This window comes from Nyctereutes procyonoides, unplaced genomic scaffold, assembly GCF_905146905.1.
Source record: "Nyctereutes procyonoides isolate TBG_1078 unplaced genomic scaffold, NYPRO_anot_genome, whole genome shotgun sequence".
NCBI classification, from domain to species: Eukaryota; Metazoa; Chordata; class Mammalia; order Carnivora; family Canidae; genus Nyctereutes; species Nyctereutes procyonoides.
In genome coordinates, this window is record NW_026575047.1 from 17,408,685 (window position 1) to 17,430,582 (window position 21,898).

Here is a 21,898-nt window from a genome sequence, read left to right on the forward strand (position 1 = left end):
CATGATCCCGGGGTCCTGGGATCGAATCCCACATCAGGCTCCCCTCAGGGAGCCTGCTTCTCCCGCTGCCTATGTCTCTGCCTCTCTCTGTGCCTCTCATGAAAAAGTAAATAAAATCTTCGAAAAATAATAACAATAATTAGCAACAACTGAAATCTAAAACGGGGGCACAATGAGGTGAAAACCAGTGAATCCAGATAACAAAATATGATGCAGCCATTTCTTGAGTAGGTAGGGAAATGGAGAGACCTCACATATAATATTAAGTGAAAAACGCAGGACACAAAATTGTATTTGCATCATGATCCTATCCAAGCAAAAATCATAAAACAAGAAGGAAATACACTAACAGCGGCAAGTGCCTTGGAGTAATGAGACCAAAGGGTGACTGTCTCCTCTTTAAATCTTTAAATCTTTGGGAGAATTTTCCAAAAGGATCAAGAGCACTGTATCTTAGCTGAAAGGAAATGGAGAAAGAAGGCCTGTCTTCATAACTCCCAGTCAATGGCAGTAAATTCATGAATCTGAGGTGTCGCTCTGGGCTTTTATAAATGTACCGACATACAATGAACCTGTCTTTGCAAAACCACCACCATCTACAGAATGATGACTTTATAGTACATGTGGTCTACACTTACTATACAATTTGACTAACATTTTTAAGTCCAGCCTAATGGACACTATGGGGAAGAAATCCAGAAACAGTTCAAAGGATAAGACAATGCCACTTTGCAAAGACCTTTCAGAGACAACAGCTCATTTGATCCTCACTGGCAGCCAGTAAGGCAAAGACAAGAACTGGCACATACCCATCTTACAGGTAAGAAAATGGAGGCATAGAGAGCCACACTTTGGGGAGTCAGGGGCTCTCCCTGATTTCTAGTCCAAGGGTGTCTTAGAGTTTGGTGCTATTTCCCCTCTATCTTGCCATTACCCTATTACTTGGTGATTCTTTAGAAGTATCTTTGAATAAAAAGAAATTTTATTCACTAGACACCAAACCAAAATGATTTACTGATGATAATAAGCTTCAGAAGTGAACAGCTCTGACTCAAGGTCAAAATCCAACTTATATATTTGAGTGACTTTTTCAAGTTAACTTCTCAGATACTCGGTTTTCTTATCTACAAATACAGGAATAAAACTACACAGCTGACCAGGTGCCGAAGAATTAAATGATCTGAGTACTTAGACCAGAGCCTGCCTCCAAACAGGTATAACAAATGCTATATTCCTTCCTCCAAAAAAAGACTGAAGTATCTACAATGAACCAATTCCAAATTCCAATTTTAGTCCCTGTTGGCACACCAGACTCCTTATCCTACCTGCTATCAGGAGCCCATCAAATCTATACTAATTACTGAAGTGCCCTAAAATAATTAGAAACCACTCAGCATAATAGTTTTAACCAATGACAATTTAAATCATTTTTTGTCAGTTTTAAATAATTTCTCTTTTGTCTTGGCATGTAAGTAAACTTCAACATCAGAGCCAAATTCTTTAAAAAGTAACAATGAAATTTTTGTTTCAATTGCCTGGGGCTTTGGCCTGTCTCATTTGAATTCAACTACTGAAACTCCCAAATCCGAGGAGAAGGGAATGGCAGGCACTTTTCAAATTTTTCATTTCCTCTTTAAATTAGATTTGGGCATGGAAGCCTAGGCTCTGAGGATGCTTGCTCAAAACATTCTGTCCACTGACAATGCTAATATGTGGCTGTACAGCTTGGTCGCTACCTGGCCAAAGGAGAACCCAGAATTTAATAAAGCTTATCCTTAGCATCAGCGGAGGAGTCAGGAGGCTGGATGGAAGCCCACAAAGCCATAGGGCCTTTCCCTCTCCATCAGCCTCCAAACCTTTTCCACCCACTCCTTTCTAGAAGGCAGGGCCCATTGTCTGGTAGAGAAACTAATAAGCCCAAAGGTTGAGTAACCAGAGACCTTAAGGCCATAAATAAGCCAAGATGTGGAAAATCATCCCTTCTGGTGCTTGTGGTATACAGTTTCGAATGCTGCTTCTCAGAGACAAAAGTTTAATGAGATTCTTCTAGGAGGCAGGAAGAAAAAGAGACATTGTCACTACCCACTGTGAAGTTATCTGTCCTTTTCTCTGCTTCCCAACTTCTGTTAACCACATGCTTACAATTTTAGGATGTCCTACACTCCCTGTCTTAGAATCTCAACAAGACTGCTGAGGATGATTTCTGCTCTATTTTTCTCTCTGGGGAGAAGTGGGGTACAGTAGAGAGAATGAACTTTAGAATCAAGCAAGTGAAGTTACTGAAGATACATATAAAGATGCATACACACGGGCATGGGTGTGTGTGCACGCATGCACGCGTGCGTGCACGTGCACACACACACACACACACACACACACACACACACACCCCTCCTAGTGGTTCTGCTTCTCCAATTAAATGCTGACTGATCCATTAGCTACATAACTCAACCAATTATTTAATTGCTCTGGGCCTCAGCTGCCTCCCCGTAAATAAGAACTTTATGGGGCTCTAAGAAACAAGTGTACAAAAAGCATATGAGGTGCCCAACTCAAAGCTTGGCATAAAGCAAGCACTCGGAGTGGCTGCCTATCTCTTTCCCCCTACTTTCCTAAAACATTCCCTGCAAACATTAATACTGTCGTAGATCCCAAGAGGATCAGATGCTAGCTGGTCAGGACATCTTTTCTTCGTACAGGCCTCAAGTTGCACTGGCACATTTGTACTCTGTACTCTTTCCTTTTTAGATACTTTGTTCTTCTTAAATGGTAAACTTTTTTAAAAAATGTTTTTATTGGAGTTCGATTTGCCAACATATAGCATAACACCCAGTGCTCATCCTGCCAAGTGCCCCCCTCAGTGCCCATCACCCAGTCACCCCAACCCTCCGCCCACCTCCCTTTCCACTACCCCTTGTTCAACTTTCATCAAAATAACGTTACTATGCAATTAGATGAGAACTTTTTCTTCATCACATTTCAGGCCTGAGAGCTGAGTGTTGCTCAGCGATCCATCGAAACACAAACTTACCCCAGGAATGGATGTGCCCTGCTGATGGCTGATTACAGGCTTGCTGCAGGCCGTGCTGAATTTTTAACAATCTGACTCTCAGGTGAAGCTATTCAAGTTCTGGGGCAACTGACTCTAGCTCTTCAAGTACTGTCTACAACCCTGTGTCCCAATTTGAACCTGATTGTGCACTGAAACACAGGGTGAAAACCAAAATTTCCCACCCAGTAATACATGTCACTCGCTGCCATCTCCCCAGGAGGGATGACTGAAGGAAGTACGGGTCTGCTAATAAAGGCTCAGGAGACACTCTCCATCCTGTTCCCTTCCTAACATGTTCTGTTTCCTATGAAATAGTGAAAGCCAAAGTGATAAGCCAGTTTAAGAATTGTAAGCGATCGTTATCTTCTCAGGAGTAGAGAGCAGATATATGTGTTGTCATGGAGGAGACAGTCCCGGTTGGAAGGCTTCCAGATGCTTATTATTATCTGGACGTGGAAGAGGAGCTGCTGGAGCTTGGAAGAGCTTGCTGACGTAAGACTCCAGGCTGCGGTAACCCCAATTGGCCAAGAAGGCATACGTTTATTTTTTTTTTTTTAACTAGTGCTGTCAAGTGGCAATTAGGAGGGGAGACGGTGGCAAGGAATCCCTGGGGTCTACGGCCATAAAAACAAGAGTGTGAGACGGGACTTCCTAAAAGTCACACCTCCTCTTAGGTTTCAATTAAAAAGCTCCTGCTCCAAATTCGTCATTGAGGACAGCACTTTATGGTCTCTGCTGGTGGCTTCCTGCTCTGACCACAGAAGGTTCCTTTTGTGGTGACAGGAATTGACTCAAAGAAGAAGAAGAAAAAAAAAAAAGTAAGTTTACAAATGCGCCTTCCCTTTTTTTCCAAGCCTGATTTACCCAGGACATGCGGGGAGGACATCTGAAACCCCCAACCTGTTGTAAGAATCCATGAGCCGCTGAGATTCACGAAAACTTGGAAAGGAAAGAAACGGAAGTCCCCAAGGTCTGAAAATATAAAGAAAAATTTAAAAGGTGGGGGCGGGGGGCAGGACGGCGCACCGGGCGCTGGTGCCGATCTTCCGCTCGCGGGGCCTCCGAGGGCTCGGCCGGCGGGAAGCGCCGCGGGATCCCAGGCAGGCCGGGCGCCTGCACCCCCGACAGCCGGCGGGGCGGCGACGGGGGCCGGTCCTCGGAGCAGCGGGCCCGGGCGAGCGGGCCGGGGCCGCCAGCCCCGCCAGCCCCGCCAGCCCCGCCAGCCCCGCCAGCCCCGGGCTCCGCGTCGGGATCCCGCGGCCGTGCCAGGGCGAGGGCAGCTCAGCGCGCAGCGACGCCGCCTCCCCGGCGCCCGCGCCCCGCGGGACACTCACCCGGGGCCACCAGCGGCGAACTCGCGGTGCCTCCCACGAAGACAGCGGCGGCCAGGACCGCGGACCCCGAGAGCTCCCACGGGGCCATGGCCGCGTTCCTTCGCCCTCCTCCGCGGGGCGCCGCGGCCCGGGCTCCGGCAGGCAGTGCGGACTCGAGAGCCGGCGGCCGACGGAGTAGCGAGGCTCGGCCCCCGCGCGCCGGGAGCCCAGCGCGTCCAGGACCCTCCTCTCCCGCCCCACCCACCCACCCGGCCCGGCCCGGCCCGGCCCGGCCCGGCCCGGCCCCGTCCCGCCCCGCCCCGCCCCGCCCCGCCAAACCCCGGGCTCCGCCCGCCGGGGAGCGAGCCCCCGTGGCCCCGCCCACGCCCCGCCCACGCCCCGCCCACCTGCCTGGCCCCGCCCCTCCCCGCGGCCGCAGCGGCTTCCGTTCTAAATTCGACCGCCGCTTCTGCCGCGCGGATCCGGCCACGGCCCCGCCCACCGGCCACGCCCACCCTGCCTGGCCCCGCCCCTTTTCCGCGGAGCCCGCTTCCTTTCTAAATTCGGCCGCCGCTTCTGCCGCGCGGATCCGGCCACGGCCACGCCCTCCGGCCACGCCCACCTGCCTGGCCCCGCCCCTTTTCCGCGGAGCCCGCCCTTTCTAAATTCGGCCGCCGCTTCTGCCGCGCGGATCCGGCCACGGCCACGCCCTCCGGCCACGCCCACCGGGAGGGCCCGGCCACGCCTCCCTCCGGCCGCCCCGGCCACGCCCACCGGCCTGGCCCCGCCCCTTGCCGCCGCGCCCGCGGAGGTTCGGAGTCAGGCTTGGGCGCAGCCGCGGGGATTGCGCGGGAGCCGGGCGAGAGGGGGCAGGGTGTCTGCGGCTCCTCCTGCGGGCCCCGGGAGCAGGCGGGCTGAGGAGGGGGAGGAGGGCGAGCCGGACAGGAAGCTCCACATGGCCTGACCTGACCCTGGTCGGAGTGGGCACGAGCTTCGGTCTTCGCTGGCCTTGCCCTCCGTGGCCGGTGCAGAGACGGGCGCTGCTCTGTACGTGAACTTACACCGTTTGAAAATAGAAAAGGCAAATCGTTTAAATTTCTTCCTATCTCCGCTTTCCCTTAAGCTGCTCCTTATGGGAAACGAAACTCTACATACCCGCAGGAACAAATTGCTTTTGTGTGTGTGTGTGCTCACGTTGCACTTTGCAAATACTTTCACGAAATAGCCCTTAAGGTGCCTGTGTTGTGCCCAAGATTGCGAATCCGAGAAACCACCAAGGAGTCGACACCGATGCAAGCACATGAGGGCTTTATTAGCAAGCTCGAGCTTGGGTCCAAGTATAACCGACACAGCGGAGCAGGGACTTGGACCCCGAAGTGGGTTACAGCTGTTTTTTGGGTTTTTTTTAAGATTTATTTATTTATTTATTTATTTATTTATTTATTTATTTATTTATTTATTTATGATGGACAGAGAGAGAGAGAGAGAGAGACACAGGAGGAGGGAGAAGTAGGCTCCATGCTGAGAGCCCGATGCGGGACTGGATCCCGGGACCCCAGGATCGCGCCCGGGCCAAAGGTAGTCGCCAAACCGCTGAGCCACCCAGGGATCCCCTACAGCGGTTTTTTTTTATAGGCTGGTCTAGGGGATTTTCAGAAGGGGTGGAGGAATTTCTCAAGTTCTGTTTACATTCTGACGTGGGGCTTTCAAGGGCATTGAGCTCTGTTCTCATTCTAATATGGGACTTGCTACCACGGCCGTGGGCTCTGTTGTCTTTCTGATATGGGATTACCTGCGGAGGACATTGAGGACATTCTGTAGTTTTTCCTATAAAGTTCAGCTCTTATTCACAGGGGCCTAAGATGGCTGTGATGTTAGGCCCTAAGGGGCCTAAGATGTTGTGCTAATGCTACACTTGAGGTGGAATGGCCTTGATTTTTCTCGGCCTCCACACCTGGTCACTTAGGATCTCCTTATAGCCTCATGTCAGCTCTGTGAGGTGAGTAGTATCTCTATTCCACAGGCCACTGAGTTAACCCAGTGGCTCCTAGGATAAACTGGAATGAACTTGTCTCCATTGTGTTTGCTCCCTGCTGTGACACCACACACTGAGAGTCAGAAGTGGCTTTGAAGTTAAATCATCACATGCATTGATTAAACAAGAAGAGCCTTCCTGAGTAGTTCCTACTTTCCTGTACTATAGAAACCCCTGAAGCAAGGTCAGGCCTTCAGCAACTCAAGGTCACAGGCATGGTGAGGCAGGTGAGGTCTGGGGGTCTTTACAGAATAGGGCTCTTCCTTGGCTTGACTGTCATCCTCCAATTTTTTTTTTTTAAGATTTTATTTATTTGTTCATGAGAGAGACACACAGAGAGAGGCAGAGACACAGGCCAAGGGAGAAGCAGGCTCCCTGCAGGGAACCTGATTCCAGACTGGATCCCAGAACTCTGGGATCAGGACCCGAGCCAAAGGCAGATGCTCAACCACTGAGCCACCCAGGTGCCCCTGTCATCTTCCAATTTTCAAAAGACTATTTTCTTGTTGCGTCCTCGCCACATAGGCTCTTACAAACATTGGCACTGAGGTGGGAATCCCCACGACAGAAGCTTGGGTCTCTACAGATAGCAGGGGCTGAAGGATGGGAACCTCTGCCCTTTGAAGGGGAGTGAGGTACCACTGTGTGTCTGGAAGATGAAGTAGTTTTATACCACCCTAGAAATTGAGAATGGCTACTTTTGAAAAAAAGGTCCATGTAGTTTTCTAACTGAAAACAGGAGACAGTCCTGGACCTAGAACCTAAACTGTAAACTATAAACTGTAGCCAGGACCAGCTATATAATTTGCAGAGCCTAGTGTCAAATGAACATCCGGGTCCCTTTGTTCAAAAATTATTAAGAATTTCAAGATGCTGGTGCACCTGGGTTCAGTCCATTAAGTCTCTGCCTTCTGCTCAGGTCATGATCCCAGGGTCCTGGGATGGAACCTCGCATGATCATCACTGGGCTACTTGCTCAGGGGGGAACCTGCTTCTTCCTCTTCCTCTACTACCACTCCCCCTGCTTGTACTCTCTCTCTCTCTCTGTGTCAAATAAATAAATAAATAAAAGCTTTAACAAGAAAAAGAATTTCAAGATGGCTATTACAGAGCATTAAATCAATTGTAGAGCTCCTCTAAGCATGGAGCCCTGTGTACAGGCCATACACCCATAAAGCCAGCTCTGGTTTTAGCACTTTGAAGGCAGCAAAGTGCTTGAACCAAGATACCTGCACAAAATGTAAAATGCTACCTGAAAAATGGATGTTTCACACTTTTTTTCACAGATTGAACTTACTAGTAAAAAAGACAGGATTGTTTTTGTTTTTGTTTTTTTAAGTAATCTCTATACCCAACGTGGGGCTCAAACCCACAACCCCAAGATCAAGAGTTGCACGCTCCACCGGTGCCCCAAGACAGGGCCATTTTAAACAACATATTTGAATTGGATGTCTGTTCACGGCTCTTCAGAGATAAAAATACAACCCTGTAATTAAAGCTGGATGAAACCTTAGTAACCACCTATCAAGCCCCTTTAAAGATGAGATAGTTAAGTGACTTGCCAGATACCTCATTCCTAGTATGAGCCACGGTTGGAAACCAAGGCTCTGAAATTTCTCTTCTCAGACTTTTTTGTAACGTTTTGCTGCTTCATACAGTCTCTGCAGATACCTTCCTGTCACATAACCCCAGATACATGCATTTGCACATCTCTGTTAAGGGGAGAGAGGGAGTGAGAAAGGGATGAAGAAAGGGAAGAAGATAGGAAGGAAAGAAAATCAAGCTAAAACTATTCTCCAAGGACTTACCACTACAGATTTGCTTGTACAATTTGAAAAGCCCCACATAGATGCATCTAAAAGCCATTGTTTGTTCAATCTTAAATGTGAAAACTCCAATGTGCTAGAAGTTCTCTTTTGCATTAGGAAGAGGATGTCACATTGCTTCTGAGGAAATAAAAACTGACACCATGAGACTAAGTGATCTTCCCATTTTTTTTTCAGAATAAGATTAAAAGATAGTAGGTAGAAATAGTTGTTAACAATAGCTCTGATTTATTCATTCCTTAGATTGAACCCCACCCCATGGTGAGCACTTTTCCTGTGTTTCTTCAGCAAATCCTCATAACTTTATATTTTGGGAAATATTGCTACTGCCCTTCACTACAAAGCTGAGAAGACTGAGATATGAGGGATTAAGAAATTTACCCAAGTCATACTGCTGCTCCACGGTGTTGCTGGGACTCAAATCCAAGATCAGCTCACTGCAGGCCTGCACTTGAACTTCTGCTTGTACTGCTGCCTCCAAAATTCAGAACACCAGCCAATCAGCTCTCCGTTTCCAATACAAAGTCTCATTCTGTCTTTGCATGCTTAACCTAGCCTTTTGGCACTCTGTGTCAACAATTGCATGGTTTGTTCTTCAAGAATATTTATGGGGATAGGTTATAAATAAGAGTTTGGAGGGATCAAACTTACAAACTTATGCAATGTGCTGTCCTTTCTGTTTTTTGTTGGTTTACGTTTTGTTTCCAGTGTCCTTGTAAGAATTCAGTTAATCATTCCCCTTAGTAGAAACCTTTCCTGTTTTCCTCTGTGCCGCTAAGGTGGTAATTTTCATCACCATCATTTTAAATGCGAAAGACTCAGTTGGCTGGTATTTACCTTAATTAATGTAGAAAAAACTTCCGCAGAAGGTCTCTGTAGAATTTCTTCTTTATGTGATTTAGATGTAGTCATGTTTCCTTTTGAGATGTTATATCCAGGAGGAAAGCTGATAATTTAAAAAGTATATATATATACTTGCAGGGGGATAAAATAATATATATAATATATATATATATAATATTTTTTTAAGATTTTATTTATTTGAGAGAGAGAGCACACGAGTGGTCTGGGGGCAGAGGGAGAAGCAGGTGTCCCTAAAAGTATATTTTCTAAAACCTAGGGTTATTTTCATCTAATAACAAGTATGTACCATGTTCCTAGTACTGACCTGAGAGTAGGAGGTTGGAGGGGAGAGTCGCTGCACATTTAGTAAAAGATCCTAACCTTGCTTAAAGAAACTCCTCAGCCTACCTAGAAAAAAGGAAACAATAGTGCAGTAAAATGGGGATGGTCAAAGGCCCAGGGGTGGGGTGGGTGAAGGGAGAGTCCTGCCAGTGACTCACCCTGTGACTTTCAGCAGCTTCTCTCTGGTCAGTCTTCTTACCCATAAAATTCAGCCGGGGGCGGGTGGTGGTGGTGGTGGTAATAGGATGATTTCTGAAAGTTTCCATCCAGCCCAAAGATTCTACACCATAATAAGTAATCAGCTGACAGGGTAAAGGGTGTCAGAGTAAGGCTAGAATGAAGCATTTCTCAAAATTATCAAAATACAATGGGTCAGATAATTCTTTGTTGGGCGGCTGTTTTGTGCACTGTAGGATGTTTAGCAGCATTCTCTGCCTCTACAAACTAAATGCCGGTAGGAATCTTCCCCCCACTCCTAGCCCCCCAAATCGTGACTACCAAAAATATCTCTAGATATTATCGAATGTTCCCTGGGGGACAAAATAGGCCCCAGTTGAGAACCACTGGCTAGAGGAATTCCAAGATGACGAAAGGATTGTAAATGGAGGCTCTGAACAAGGCTTCATGGAGAAAGTACAATTTGGCTGAGTTTTGGGATTAAAGTACAATTGGGCTGAGTCTTGGGATTAATGGAGAGGTGAGGGAAACACATGAGCAGAGGAACAATAGGATAATTTGCATGGTGTCAGCTGCAAGATGATAAGTATTCATGAGGGAAAGGAGAGACTGGGTTGGCAATAACCGTGGGTAATAGCTGAGCATGAAAGTCAAGAAAAGGAGAACTGACAACTTCAAATGCCCATGAATTGTCATAAATTATAATAAATTATTCTATCACCAAAATACATTTTTTTTTTTTAGGGATGGTGAGAAGAATTTCCATTGTTCAATTAGACCGTTTTCATCATAAATCAGGAGCTGCAAATACAGAAATCTTCATTTTGCCCTTGTGCTTGGTAGAGTCCTGAGGAATCTGATAGGTTAGCAAGAGCGTCCTTAATCTCTGCCCCCCTCCATAAACCATCATGTTGCACCTTGTTTCATGGGCACACATTCTTCTGAAAATGGTATGTAAGGGACTCAGGCCATTTGCTGGTAGAGCCTCAAAACCAGGTAGATATCCACTGACATGGTTGTTCTCAGTGAAGACCAAGAGAGAATTACGGTGAGGAACCTCATGGTGTGGGCCCAGCAAAACCCAAGACACACGATTCAGAGGACACACTCTACAAGGTACAAGGTGCCTATCTTAGGCAAGCTTCCTTTTGATTGCAATCAACAAAAACTTATTAAATACAAGCTCAATAAATACTAGATGTATTATAAGGGTAAACTCTCTCATGGATATAAAAAAGAGCCAGGCATCAAGTCCTCAGGCAAATTAGAACCAACAGCAGTAAATAATAAATATAGGTGGTGAGGCTCCTCCTCCAACTCCCCCGGCGGCCACATCATCCTCACTTCTATCTCTTTAGCAAGTATATGCTTCCTCTCTGTGTCTCTTTCTGCCTCTGTCTCTCTTCTCTCTCTGATTCTATCTCTGTCTGTCTCTCTCTACCATCTGCTGCCTGTTTGTTATTTATCTTGGCCAGGGCCTCCCAGAGCTGCCTCACACCCAGGCCCCACTCAGCATGACCTGCACAGCTTGGCTGTGGATTGATTTTCCCCTGTCTCAGGAGAACATGGGGCTGCCCAGCTGCGTGCAGCTGTTCCTTCTAGATAGGGATGTTGGTCATGGTCCTCGAACTAGCTGACAGGTTCTGTGCAGAAGCCAGCAGAGGCAAGATTTTCCTGAAGACAGAAGTGATCATCAGTGCATGGAACTAGAAGGTATTATGCGAAGCAAAATGAATCAGTCAGAAAAAAATAAACATCATCTGATTTCACATATATGTGGAATTTAAGAAATAAAACATGAACATAGGGGAAGGGAAGGAAAAACAAGATAAGATGAAAACAGAGAGGGAGACAAACATAAGAGATTCTTAACTCTAGGAAACTAACTGAGGGTTGTTGGAGAGGAGGGCAGTGGGAAGGACGGGGAAACTGGGGGATGGACATTCAGGAGGGCACGGGATGGGATGAGCACTGGGTGTTATGTGTAAGTGATGAATCACTAAACTCTACCTCTGAAACTAATAATACACTATATGCTAATTAAATTGTATTTAAATTTTTTTAAAAGTGATCATCAGTGTCAAGTGTACAGAGTAGTCCAGTAAAATAAGGACTGGAAAGTTCTCCAGCAAACCAGGCACCATGGAGGTTACTGAGGGTGCTGCAAAAGAATATTAAGGGAAATGGGGAGGGGAGGCCAGAGTGCAGTGGACGAAGAAGTAAAAATAGTCCTAGAGAGTTTTCTTTCCAGAAGCTTGGCTGAGAGAGAAAAGAAAAGGAGGGGTAGAGGGGCCTTGGGAGTCAGGGGAAGACTTTTATGGAGTGGAATTGATTTTATGGGATGACTGGAAAAAATACAGAAAGGAAGATGCGTAGGAAGGGGGATAGCTAATGCCATGAGATCCAGAGAAGATCCCCGATGGGATCAACAGCATAGGCTTTGTTGGCCTTGAACAAAAGGCAAACACCATAGGCTCTGAAATTGAAGATGTACATACTTGCAGGTGGGAGATAAAAAATTGAGGAGGTTCACGTTAATGGAGGCAGAACCATGCTCTGACATGGAAGGGAAGGGAAGATCCAAAGGTTTTGAGGGAACCGTGGTCGGAGCCGTCAGTACAGGCATCTGGGTTGAGTACTGCACAAGGGCACCGCTTCTGACCTTATCCCAGCATGTAAAAACCAGAGATTCTGGCCTCCTGACCAAGTCTTGGAAAAGCAGAGGAGAGCTTCCTCCCATAAACTCACACTGCCCGCAAGTCTGTGCACACACGTGGAAGAGTACACATGTACACTCTCACCGGGGTTCACACACGTTTACCCACTCATGCATGACTGTGTCCTGTATCAGTCATGCTCTGAGCATTCCTTGAGGTTTTATTCTCTCATCCACAGAAACCTGACTCATGCCAACCAGGAACCAACCCTGCTTTTCTTTCCCTGGGGATGTGCTGGCTGCTGACACTGTGAAGACCCAAAGTCAGGGGCAGGCGGGTGGGGCAGGGGGGTGTGGACAGGTTTGAAGCTCTCGGGCCCGTCTGTGTGGGCTGCTGGGTATGCTGACCCCTGGGACCCTGGCAATCCTATTTCCTCCTATCCCAAGGAGAGAGCTCTCCAGATCATACAATATCAAAACTAACTAGAGGAAGGGGCACTTCTTGCTAATTCTTTGAGATTCTGAGAGTGATAAAGGTTTGCATGTCGCTGAAGGGCACAGGGGAGTGGACTGGCGCAAGGCTGTGTTATCACTGAGGCTACAGCTGGAGCTGGAGCCCATGAATTTTTCATGGGCCAATCTGCTCAACTGAATGATGCTCTGTAACTGTGCCTGGCAGCCCAGGGCTAGGAACATAGAAGGCAGCTTTCGCGATGGATCCAGGTTTAGGGTTGGTTTTGTTTTTTCAGGAAAGAGCTTTGACATCTTAAAGGCTTTTCAAGTCATCTAGCAGTTTTTAAAGGGCGCAGGCAACAAGCTTCAGGGTAGGCTGGCTAGGCATGAAAGAGCGGGGTACAGGAGAACTTGAGGGTCTGGTGGAGCATGAGGTGCATGAATCAGGGTGTCGGGGTGGAGCGTCCAGAGAACCACAGAATGGGAGGACCCTTTCGTGACATGCAGATGCTGCCAATTTCTTTGGAACTCTGAGCACCCCATAATATACTCTTTTTTTTCTTCCTTTTGGCACTGCCAAAAAAGTTGATCTGCTTGGCTAGGAGGCTAGGAATTATGTCCCTCTGGGGCGGGGGACAAGGGGATGATCTTCTCACCCCATCCTTGAGCTCAGTGTGGATGAGCCCCATAGACCTCCCAGGCCCCATACAGCTCCCACCTCCAGCATGCCCAGGAAATCAGTATGTGCACTTTGATGTTAAAGGTTTTCCTGAAAGGGCTATGGGGAATCAGAAAAAAAAGTAGGAAAAAGAGGAAGAGGAAGACGTTCCAAAGATCACAGAACATTGCATAGCTTAAGCCAGACTATAGTTATGTGAGTTATATGAGTTTCCTGATTGTCCCTGTGTGAAATAACTACAGGTTATTTCTCCTAACAGAAATGTAATGCAAGTCACACATGTATTGTTAAATTTTCTGGTAGCCATATTAAAAAAGAGTAGGAACTGGGGCATGCTGGGCGGCCAACTCTTGGTTTCGGCTCAGATCGTGATGTCGGGGGTCCTGGAATCAAGCCCAAGTCAAGCTCCAGGCTCAGTGGGGAGTCTGTTTGAGGAGCCTCTCCTTCTGCCCCTCGCCCTGCAGGGAGCACATGCTCACTTGCTCTCTCTCCCTCTCTCTAAATAAATAAATAAATCTTAAAAAAAAAAAAAAAGGAATAAGAACAGGTGAAATTAATCCTAATAGTATATTTCATTTAACCTAATGTATCCAAAATATTATCATCTCAACACGTAATCAAAATTTTGAAATTACTAATGAGATATTCTTAATGTTCTTTTTACTGCCCTATCTTCAAAATTTGGTGGATATTCTCCATGTATAGCAACATCTCAGTTTGGACTAACCACATTTCAAGTACTTCATAGCCACATGAGACTTTGGTACCATATAGACCCGGGCTTGAGTCCCTAGATGACTGAAAGCCTCTTGGATTTCTATGCTCTGCTTTTACTGCTAAGGGTCATGTTTATCAAGATTCCTATGTCCTTCTGACCCTACAGGAAGCTCGGGGGACCCTTGCCTCCTTAAGGGTTTCTGTGTCCACTCTATCTGCAGATACTGTGAAGAAATAACAGTACCAACTAGTTCACGTGTGGTAGGGACTGAATGAGGCTTTAGGGTTCTGCCCTGGGTCTCAGCATTCATGCTCAACTCTTTCACTTGGCCAAAAGGGAGCTGAGTGCAATGAACATCCCTCCCCCACCCAGCAGCCCAGCCCAACCCCACTCCCCACCCTGAGACTTAATGAAGAACTTTGAATGCTGAAATTCTAATTCACCTTTTCTCCTGTAACCACACATCAAGATGGAGGAACTGGGTAGGCCAGTTTCATCTACTTCAAAGCAATCACACAAATTTTTTTCTTGCCGAAAGAACTTTGTGTTTGACTTTGGAAAGGCAAGCTACACCAACAATCGCTTCTCCCTCAAAAGCCTGATTCTAACAGGTCTTATAGTCCTTTTGTGTTCCTGGTTGCTCCAAGTCATGCGATGGCCTCCAAAACAGAGACTGTGTCTAGCCTGTGCCACCCTCCCACCCACCAGCCCACTGCCAGAGTGATCCTTTCAAAAGCCTTAATGTAGCAGAGAATCCTCTGCCCAATGCCCTTCCAGGAGCCAGCCCTTTGCTGCCTATGGAGTCACATTAAAACCTTTAGCCTGATGTAGCCTATCTATCCTCTGGGTGGTTCCTCTCCATGCAGGCAGGATCCAGCTCCTCTCTCTCCATCCCGCATTCCTACTTTTCACATATTCAGGTTGTGAAGGTTGGTCTCTTGGCCTCTCTGACTCACACGGCCTGCTGCTTATTCATGGTCGACTGGCTCCTAACTGCATTCTGGGCACAGTTCTTTTTTTTTTTTTTTTTTAAAGATTTTATTTATTTATGACAGAGACACAGAGACACAGGCAGAGGAAGAAGCAGGCTCCATGCAGGGAGCCCAACGTGGGACTCGATCCCAGGCCTCCAGGATCACGTCCTGAGCCAACAGTTCTGGGCTAGGATGGCAACTCTGACCTCTTGGAATGGCTGCAATTCTCTTCACTGCCCCCTCCCTCCCCAGACATGTATGCTGCTTACTCTTCCCCCACCCCACACAACATACTAACACAAAGGTGCTGCATGTAACAGACTTTTCCTAAAATTTTGACCAATATCCTCTGTGGATCCAGCACACACAGAACAAGAAAGGAGGCCATTCTCATAATTCTCTCTCTGGGTGGCTCAGTGGTTGAGTGTCTGCCTTCAGCTCCGAGCTTGAACCCAGAGTCCCGGGATCCAGTACACATTGGGCTCCCCACAGGGAACCTGCTTCTCCCTCTGCCTATGTCTCTGCCTCTCTGTGTGTCTCTCATGAATAAATAAATAAAACCTTTTAAACAAATTCTCTCAGCCATCACGGGCATGGAAAACTCCTTATTGGAAGTACAGCACACTCCTTGGGTCTTCACTCACCTCTTTGCTTTTAGGATTAGAGCAAAGAGCCTTTCCCTTTCCTCTTCTAGAATGTCAAGGCCTTCAACACACTCCAGCCTGCCTCCCCACAAAAAGATCCTAAAAATTGTGATGTAAAGGATTACCTGATTTTATTCCAGATTGCCAGGGTTTTAAACTGGACTCCTCCCATGTGGTCTGTAAACTGAAATAAAGGGGTTTATAGATTTGGGTGGGGGAAAATATCACATCTTTATTAACCTTGCAATTATTTATTCAATTAATCTTAACTTATTCATTCAATAATTATTCCTTATTTTCAATAATCTTGAAATGAAATTTAACATCTCCTTCAATTATGAAATTATGAATGTAGGAACAACCCACAGTACTTGCAACACTGACACCCACAGAAATCAGATATTTTCGTATCTATTATAACTGTTCAGGTATCTCAAAATGTCATTTATACCCATTATTATTTTGAAATCACTTTGAAGTTTAAAATTTCAAAAGATTTAAAATAAGATCTTGTTATTTAATATGTGAAGTGGCATATATTGCCCTACCACAATTTCTCTTTAATTTTTCAGTAACAGCATTTCAATGTATTTGGTTTCTTTGTAATCCCATATATTTTATTTCAGATATTTGAAGATACAATCTGGAGAAGAGACTCCACAGGCTCCGCTGTACTGCCAAAGGGATCATACCCAAAAGCACACACCAAAAAAGTATGGAACCCTTGCCCTAGGAACTGCCTTTGCATAATCCGCCTCCCCACCCCCGAAGAATTTTCTTCTGTTAAAGGTATCTTCCTTCCCTGCTACTGCTTCTCTAGAAACTGACTTGGTTATAACCAAGGTCTGGGGATTGTATATTCACTTCGCTGGCTAGCTAAATACTCATTTCTATACATTTATTTCATGGGGATATTTCTGTCCTCACCCATAAATGAAATTTAGAGCAAGCCCCATGATCTTCCTGGTACCTTAAAGGTAATAAAAGCTACTCTCGACACTAATTAAAAGTTCAGTCTTCTGTAATGATTAAAAACTCCTCTCCCCAACGCTTGTTGTGCCCTTATAGACAGGACACCTGCACTGGGAAGGTTGTGTCGTCTGTTTACAGAAGCACACCTTACTTTGGAATGTGGTATCTATTAGATCTTGATGCCTTGGTGCCTTGGTTGAAACAGCAATCTGGACCTGTTGTAATCTATCTTCCTTTTACTCTTTCCCTCTTTTTCTTTCTTTTCCTCTTTCCACAATATTAACCTCTATGCTTTCATCTCTCATTATTCCTTTACTTAAAGTCTATGCTGCAACCAAATGGGTCTGCTTTCAAGTTCACCAAAGGCCCCATAAATATTCCTATCTGCTCCTTCTTCAACATCTGTCACCCTTCATGTCATATGTGTTCTCCACCTTTAGGTAGAGATTCATGTCCTGACTCCTCTGAAAACAATACTCTTAACCATACATCTCTTAATGTACTCTGTTACTTTCTGATCTGTGGGATACCCCCTCCTTCCAACAGATTCCAAACATTGAGGAAACCCACAATGTTTTATGTGAGTAGAGAAGGTGAATTTTTAAAATGATACCAGCACGTTCTCTCCCTGGATGTTAAGGAAAGAAGTTCTTTGAAATACATATTCCCTATTACAGGGTGTGGAAAGGGTAGCTTGAGTATGCTCCACTGACCCAGGATAAGGGTGTGACTGGACTTTTGCGGCCTGAACAAAGGTGCCCTCCAACCTCTGTGCTACACTGGACTCATAATTACAAAGGTGGTAGGCAAATTACAGAGGGGAGCCTCTTTGGGAGAAAGGGATACCCACATTTCTCAAACTTTAATATGCATACATAAAACACCCAGGGATCTTGTTAAAATGCAGATTCTGAAGTAGTAGCTCTGGGATGGTACCTGGGCTTTTGCATTTTTAAAAAAATCTCAGGGATTGACAATGTGGCCACAAGCAACACTTTTTTTTTTTTTTCACAAAGAACACTTTGAGTAACAAGTATCTACACCTCAAACTATACTTTTGAGGTTCAACATTGTGAGAATCTTATTTTGTGGATTAGGATAAACCCCACTGAGGTTCTTTGGCATGTGCATTAGATACCTATTGCTCTATAACAGAATTATCACAAACCTAGTGCCTTAAAACAGCACACATTTATCTCATAGTTTCTGTGGGTTTGCAATCCAGGTATGACTTAACTGGATCCTGTATCAGGATATCTCATGAGGCTGTAATCCAAGTGCTGGCCAAGCATGGGGTCTCATCTGAAGGCTTGACTGGAGAAAGATCCAATTTCAAGCTCAATGGCTATAGGTAGGATTCAGGATTCACTTCCTTGTGGCATGTTGGCCTCTCTCAGTTCTTTGCCATGTGGGCCTCCCTAACATGGATGCTTGATTTCTCAAAATATACAAGCTGAGAAGGCAATATAGAGAGAGTGTATCAAGGTACAAGTTACAATCTTGTGGAACATAACATGGACATGACATCCCATTGCCATTGCCATCCTGTTGGTGACAAATCAATCCTAGGTTTCACCCACACTCGAGGTGAGGGAATTACACAATAACAGGGACACCAGGAGACAGAAATCATTGGTGGCCCTGAAGAGCCTCCTGGCCATGGTAAGAAAGAATGGGATGGGCTTCAAAGGGAAGATGACCCTGAAGGAAGAGTCTGGGCTAGTGGAATGGGCAGAATGATGGCCTCTCAAGGTTGTCCATGTCATAGTCCCTAGAACCTATGAATAATATGGCAGGTATCATAGCAAAGAGGCATTCAAGTTGCAGGTAGAATTAAGGTTGCTAATCAACCGACTTCAAAAACAAGTAGGTTATCCTGGATTATCCAAGTAGGCCCCACGTAGTCAGAAGGGACTTAGAAGTGGAAGAGGGTGGCCAAACAATAAATCAATCAGAGGGATATATAAGTATATAAGTATGGAAGACAGACACAGAGAGATATAATGGTGCTGGCTTTGAAGACAGAGGAAGGAGCCAAAGAATATGGGAGCTCTTTACAAGCTAGAAAAGGCAAGGAATCAGATTCACTCCTACAGCCTCCAGAAAGAAAAGGAACCCTGTTCACACTTTGATTGTATCAAAATGATTTCTGCCTGGAAGATTTCTGAGTTGGAAGCATAATGAAGAGATTGGTTCCAATATTTCTAACACCTACATTTTGCTGATTAAAGCTTTGTATTACAAATTGATTTATAAATTTAGTGCAATTTTCATTTTCTTTTGGTTTTTTAGTCTGCTGTTTCTTTTTCCAGTCTGTTTTTTTATATTCCCTCTCTTAGAATTGAGGAGTGTCAGAAATGATAAGCATTCTGGTCATGGGCAGGAAGAAGCAAATAGTATATTGAAATGTCACTTGGAGAAATCAATCCCTCGACCTCTCTTAAGCACTTGGCAGCTAAAGTAGGTGAGAGATACTGAAATGTTGTTTTAGATGCAAAAATACTGTGAAATGCAACAAACACCTCCTTGGGGGATTAAAAAAAAAACTTTACATTAGTTGATCATCATATGAACCAAGGTGACTTGGCCAGCTCTCAATGGATACCAAGGGTCCTTTGTCTGGTCTACAGCCATTCCAAGCAGCTGCTCCAAGGCAAGACGATTTCTAGGACCATAGTAGCGGATTGCATCCATCACATTTTGGGTCAACATTGGAAAATGTTGGGTGGGATTTGCTTTTAAGCACCTCCTCACATTGTTTAACTCAGTCTCTTCTCATCTTTCCCCTGCTTACCTTCAAGAAGCTTCCCCAGCCTAAAATTACACCTTTTCCCATTCTTCGGCTCAAAAGCCAACACTACACTGGTCTCAGCTAGATGAAATGTGATTCATTAACTGGTGTTCAGTCCTGCTAACAAGTATTCTTATTTTCACTAGGAATTCAATTTTTAAATCAGTCCCTTAATAATGTTCTCAGTTGACTACTTTTTCACATTTACTAGGTAACTACAAAATGTCCATCAATGTGATGGTCATTGACAAGGAAAGGTTGGGCAACATTGGTTTATTATAATAGCTAGCATTATATATATATATATATATATATATATATATATATAGCACTCATACATGTACCTATTTCATGTGTCTTCATATAAATCATTATATACAGGGTGCCTGGTGGCTCAGTGGTTGAGCATCTGCCTTTGGCTCAGGTTGTGATCCCAGGGTCCTGGGATGGAGTCCTTCACTGGGCTCCCTGCAGGGAGCCTGCTTCTCCCTCTGCCTATGTCTCTGCCTCTCTCTCTGTGTGTCTCTCATGAGTAAATAAATAAAATCTTTTTAAAAAATCATTATATACATATAAGTATTTTACAAACATTCCTCAAATGTAAAGTATGTAAAATTAGGATTCATTTATGAAATTGTTAAAATTCAACCAGGCTGATTCCTTCTACAAAATGATATGTAAGGATCTTCCTGAGTAATGAACAGGGCTTGAAAAAGCTGCTTATACAAAAAAAAAAAAAAAAAAAAAAAAAGAAAGAAAAATACAAACTTGTAAAAAGTTAAGATAGTCAATTGTAAAATCATCAAAATTAAGTGAAGGAAACGATTTTTTAAGTGATTTGATTATTTTTACCTGAAGGAAGGTAAAGGTTTGAGTTAACTTGCTTTTTCTGCTGTGACATTTTGATTTCTCTGTGTTTGAAATGATATCCTTATTGCCATGTGCAGATGGCCTGGTGTGTTGCTCTCGGCTTCAGCATCACCTCCCTCAATGCTGCCAGCTAGCCCACAAACTTGTCTTCTAAGTCACACTTATTAGATCCCTGATGAGTAACAAGAATGAAGGAAGGCCGAAGACAGTTTCTAGGCCTGGAGATTGCCATTAAAATGCTTTTAACACCACCAACCTTTCAATTACCCATTGAAACAGAAAAGGAGTCCACGAGTGATTTGCTTTGTACCTTGGATTTTATTCATCTTTTTGCCCAAACCTCAAATATTTGCACTTTTTCAAAAATAATTTTTCCTCTAGCAACTAAATGGTTTATGCTTATTGAAAAAAATATGGAAAAGTGAAAGTCATCTTAAGCTAATCACTGAGAAATTACCATGTGGTATTGTATTTTTTTGGGGGGAGGGGTTCGTTGTTGTTGTTTGGTTGGAGGTTTTTTCAACTAAAATCATTAGCATTTTCTCATGTCATTAAATGGTCTCCAAATGGTCTCCAAAAACATGTTTTTAATGACCATAAACCATTAACTATTCTCTCAATATGGACATCTACCTTAATTTCTGCAGCAGTGTGATGAGAAACAGTCTTACTCATTAACCATTAGCTACATATCTACATTTTAAAGGATGTATTTCTAGAAGTAGCTTTAAAGATTCCTAGTGAATAAGGAAAATTTATTTTATCCAGGCTTGTGCCCGGAGCCTTCCTAGTTCTTTTTTACTGACTAGATCTTTTAAGATGGTGCTGTTCAGAACTTTGGGTGATGGTGAAAAAAATCCAGATCTGCACTAATATGTAGCCACATGCCACATATGGCTATGGAACACTTGAGTTGTGATTAAGGAGAATAAGGAACAGAAGGTTACATTTTATTTTGTTGTAATTAATTAATATCAAATTTAAACAGCTGCATGTGGCGAGCTCATACTGCATACAACACAACTGGAAAAAAAGCAGAATGCTGTTGATTATACCTGGAGTTTACTAAGCTATATATTTTTTAAATTTTGCTTTCAGTACAAAACCCACATTCACTCTAGTTATTGGCATGTGAAACCTTAATTTTTTATCTACATCATCTTTCCTCTGCCTCTTATTTAGTAATTTAGTGATAAGTTTTGATGAAAGGCAGTACACAAATGACACCCAACAACCTAGACAACTGGTACCTTACAGAAGTCATAATGATTGTAATGACTACAAAGAATCAAAAGACAATTAAGAAATTATGTTTGACAAAAATTAATTATGTTATTCAGATTTTTAGAAGTAACTTAAGATATAATAAAACTATAGCATGATTCAGAATGCCAGAGAGATTTGAAAGACAAATTACCCCAGAATTCTGCTAAGTTCTGAGGAAGCACAAAAATCAGCCCACGTGGTGGTTCTTAGTTCACATCTGAAAAAGGTTAAATGAAATTTTGGCTCATCTTTGGGAGGAAACTAATCAAGTTACACATTCTCAAGAC

The 21,898-nt window shown here is 44.4% G+C and overlaps 1 protein-coding gene across 1 annotated transcript in view; it reads right to left on the reverse strand.

The window, feature by feature from the left end:
• The window catches only part of RELL1 (RELT like 1), a 63,155-nt gene extending 58,553 nt beyond the window's left edge, over positions 1-4,602 (reverse strand). The window contains exon 1 of the mRNA XM_055326635.1: positions 4,387-4,602. Within this exon, the coding sequence (XP_055182610.1) occupies positions 4,387-4,474 (88 nt within the window). The 5' untranslated portion in view covers positions 4,475-4,602. The remainder of the gene's footprint in view (positions 1-4,386) is intronic.
• Between the last annotated feature and the right edge of the window lie 17,296 nt (positions 4,603-21,898).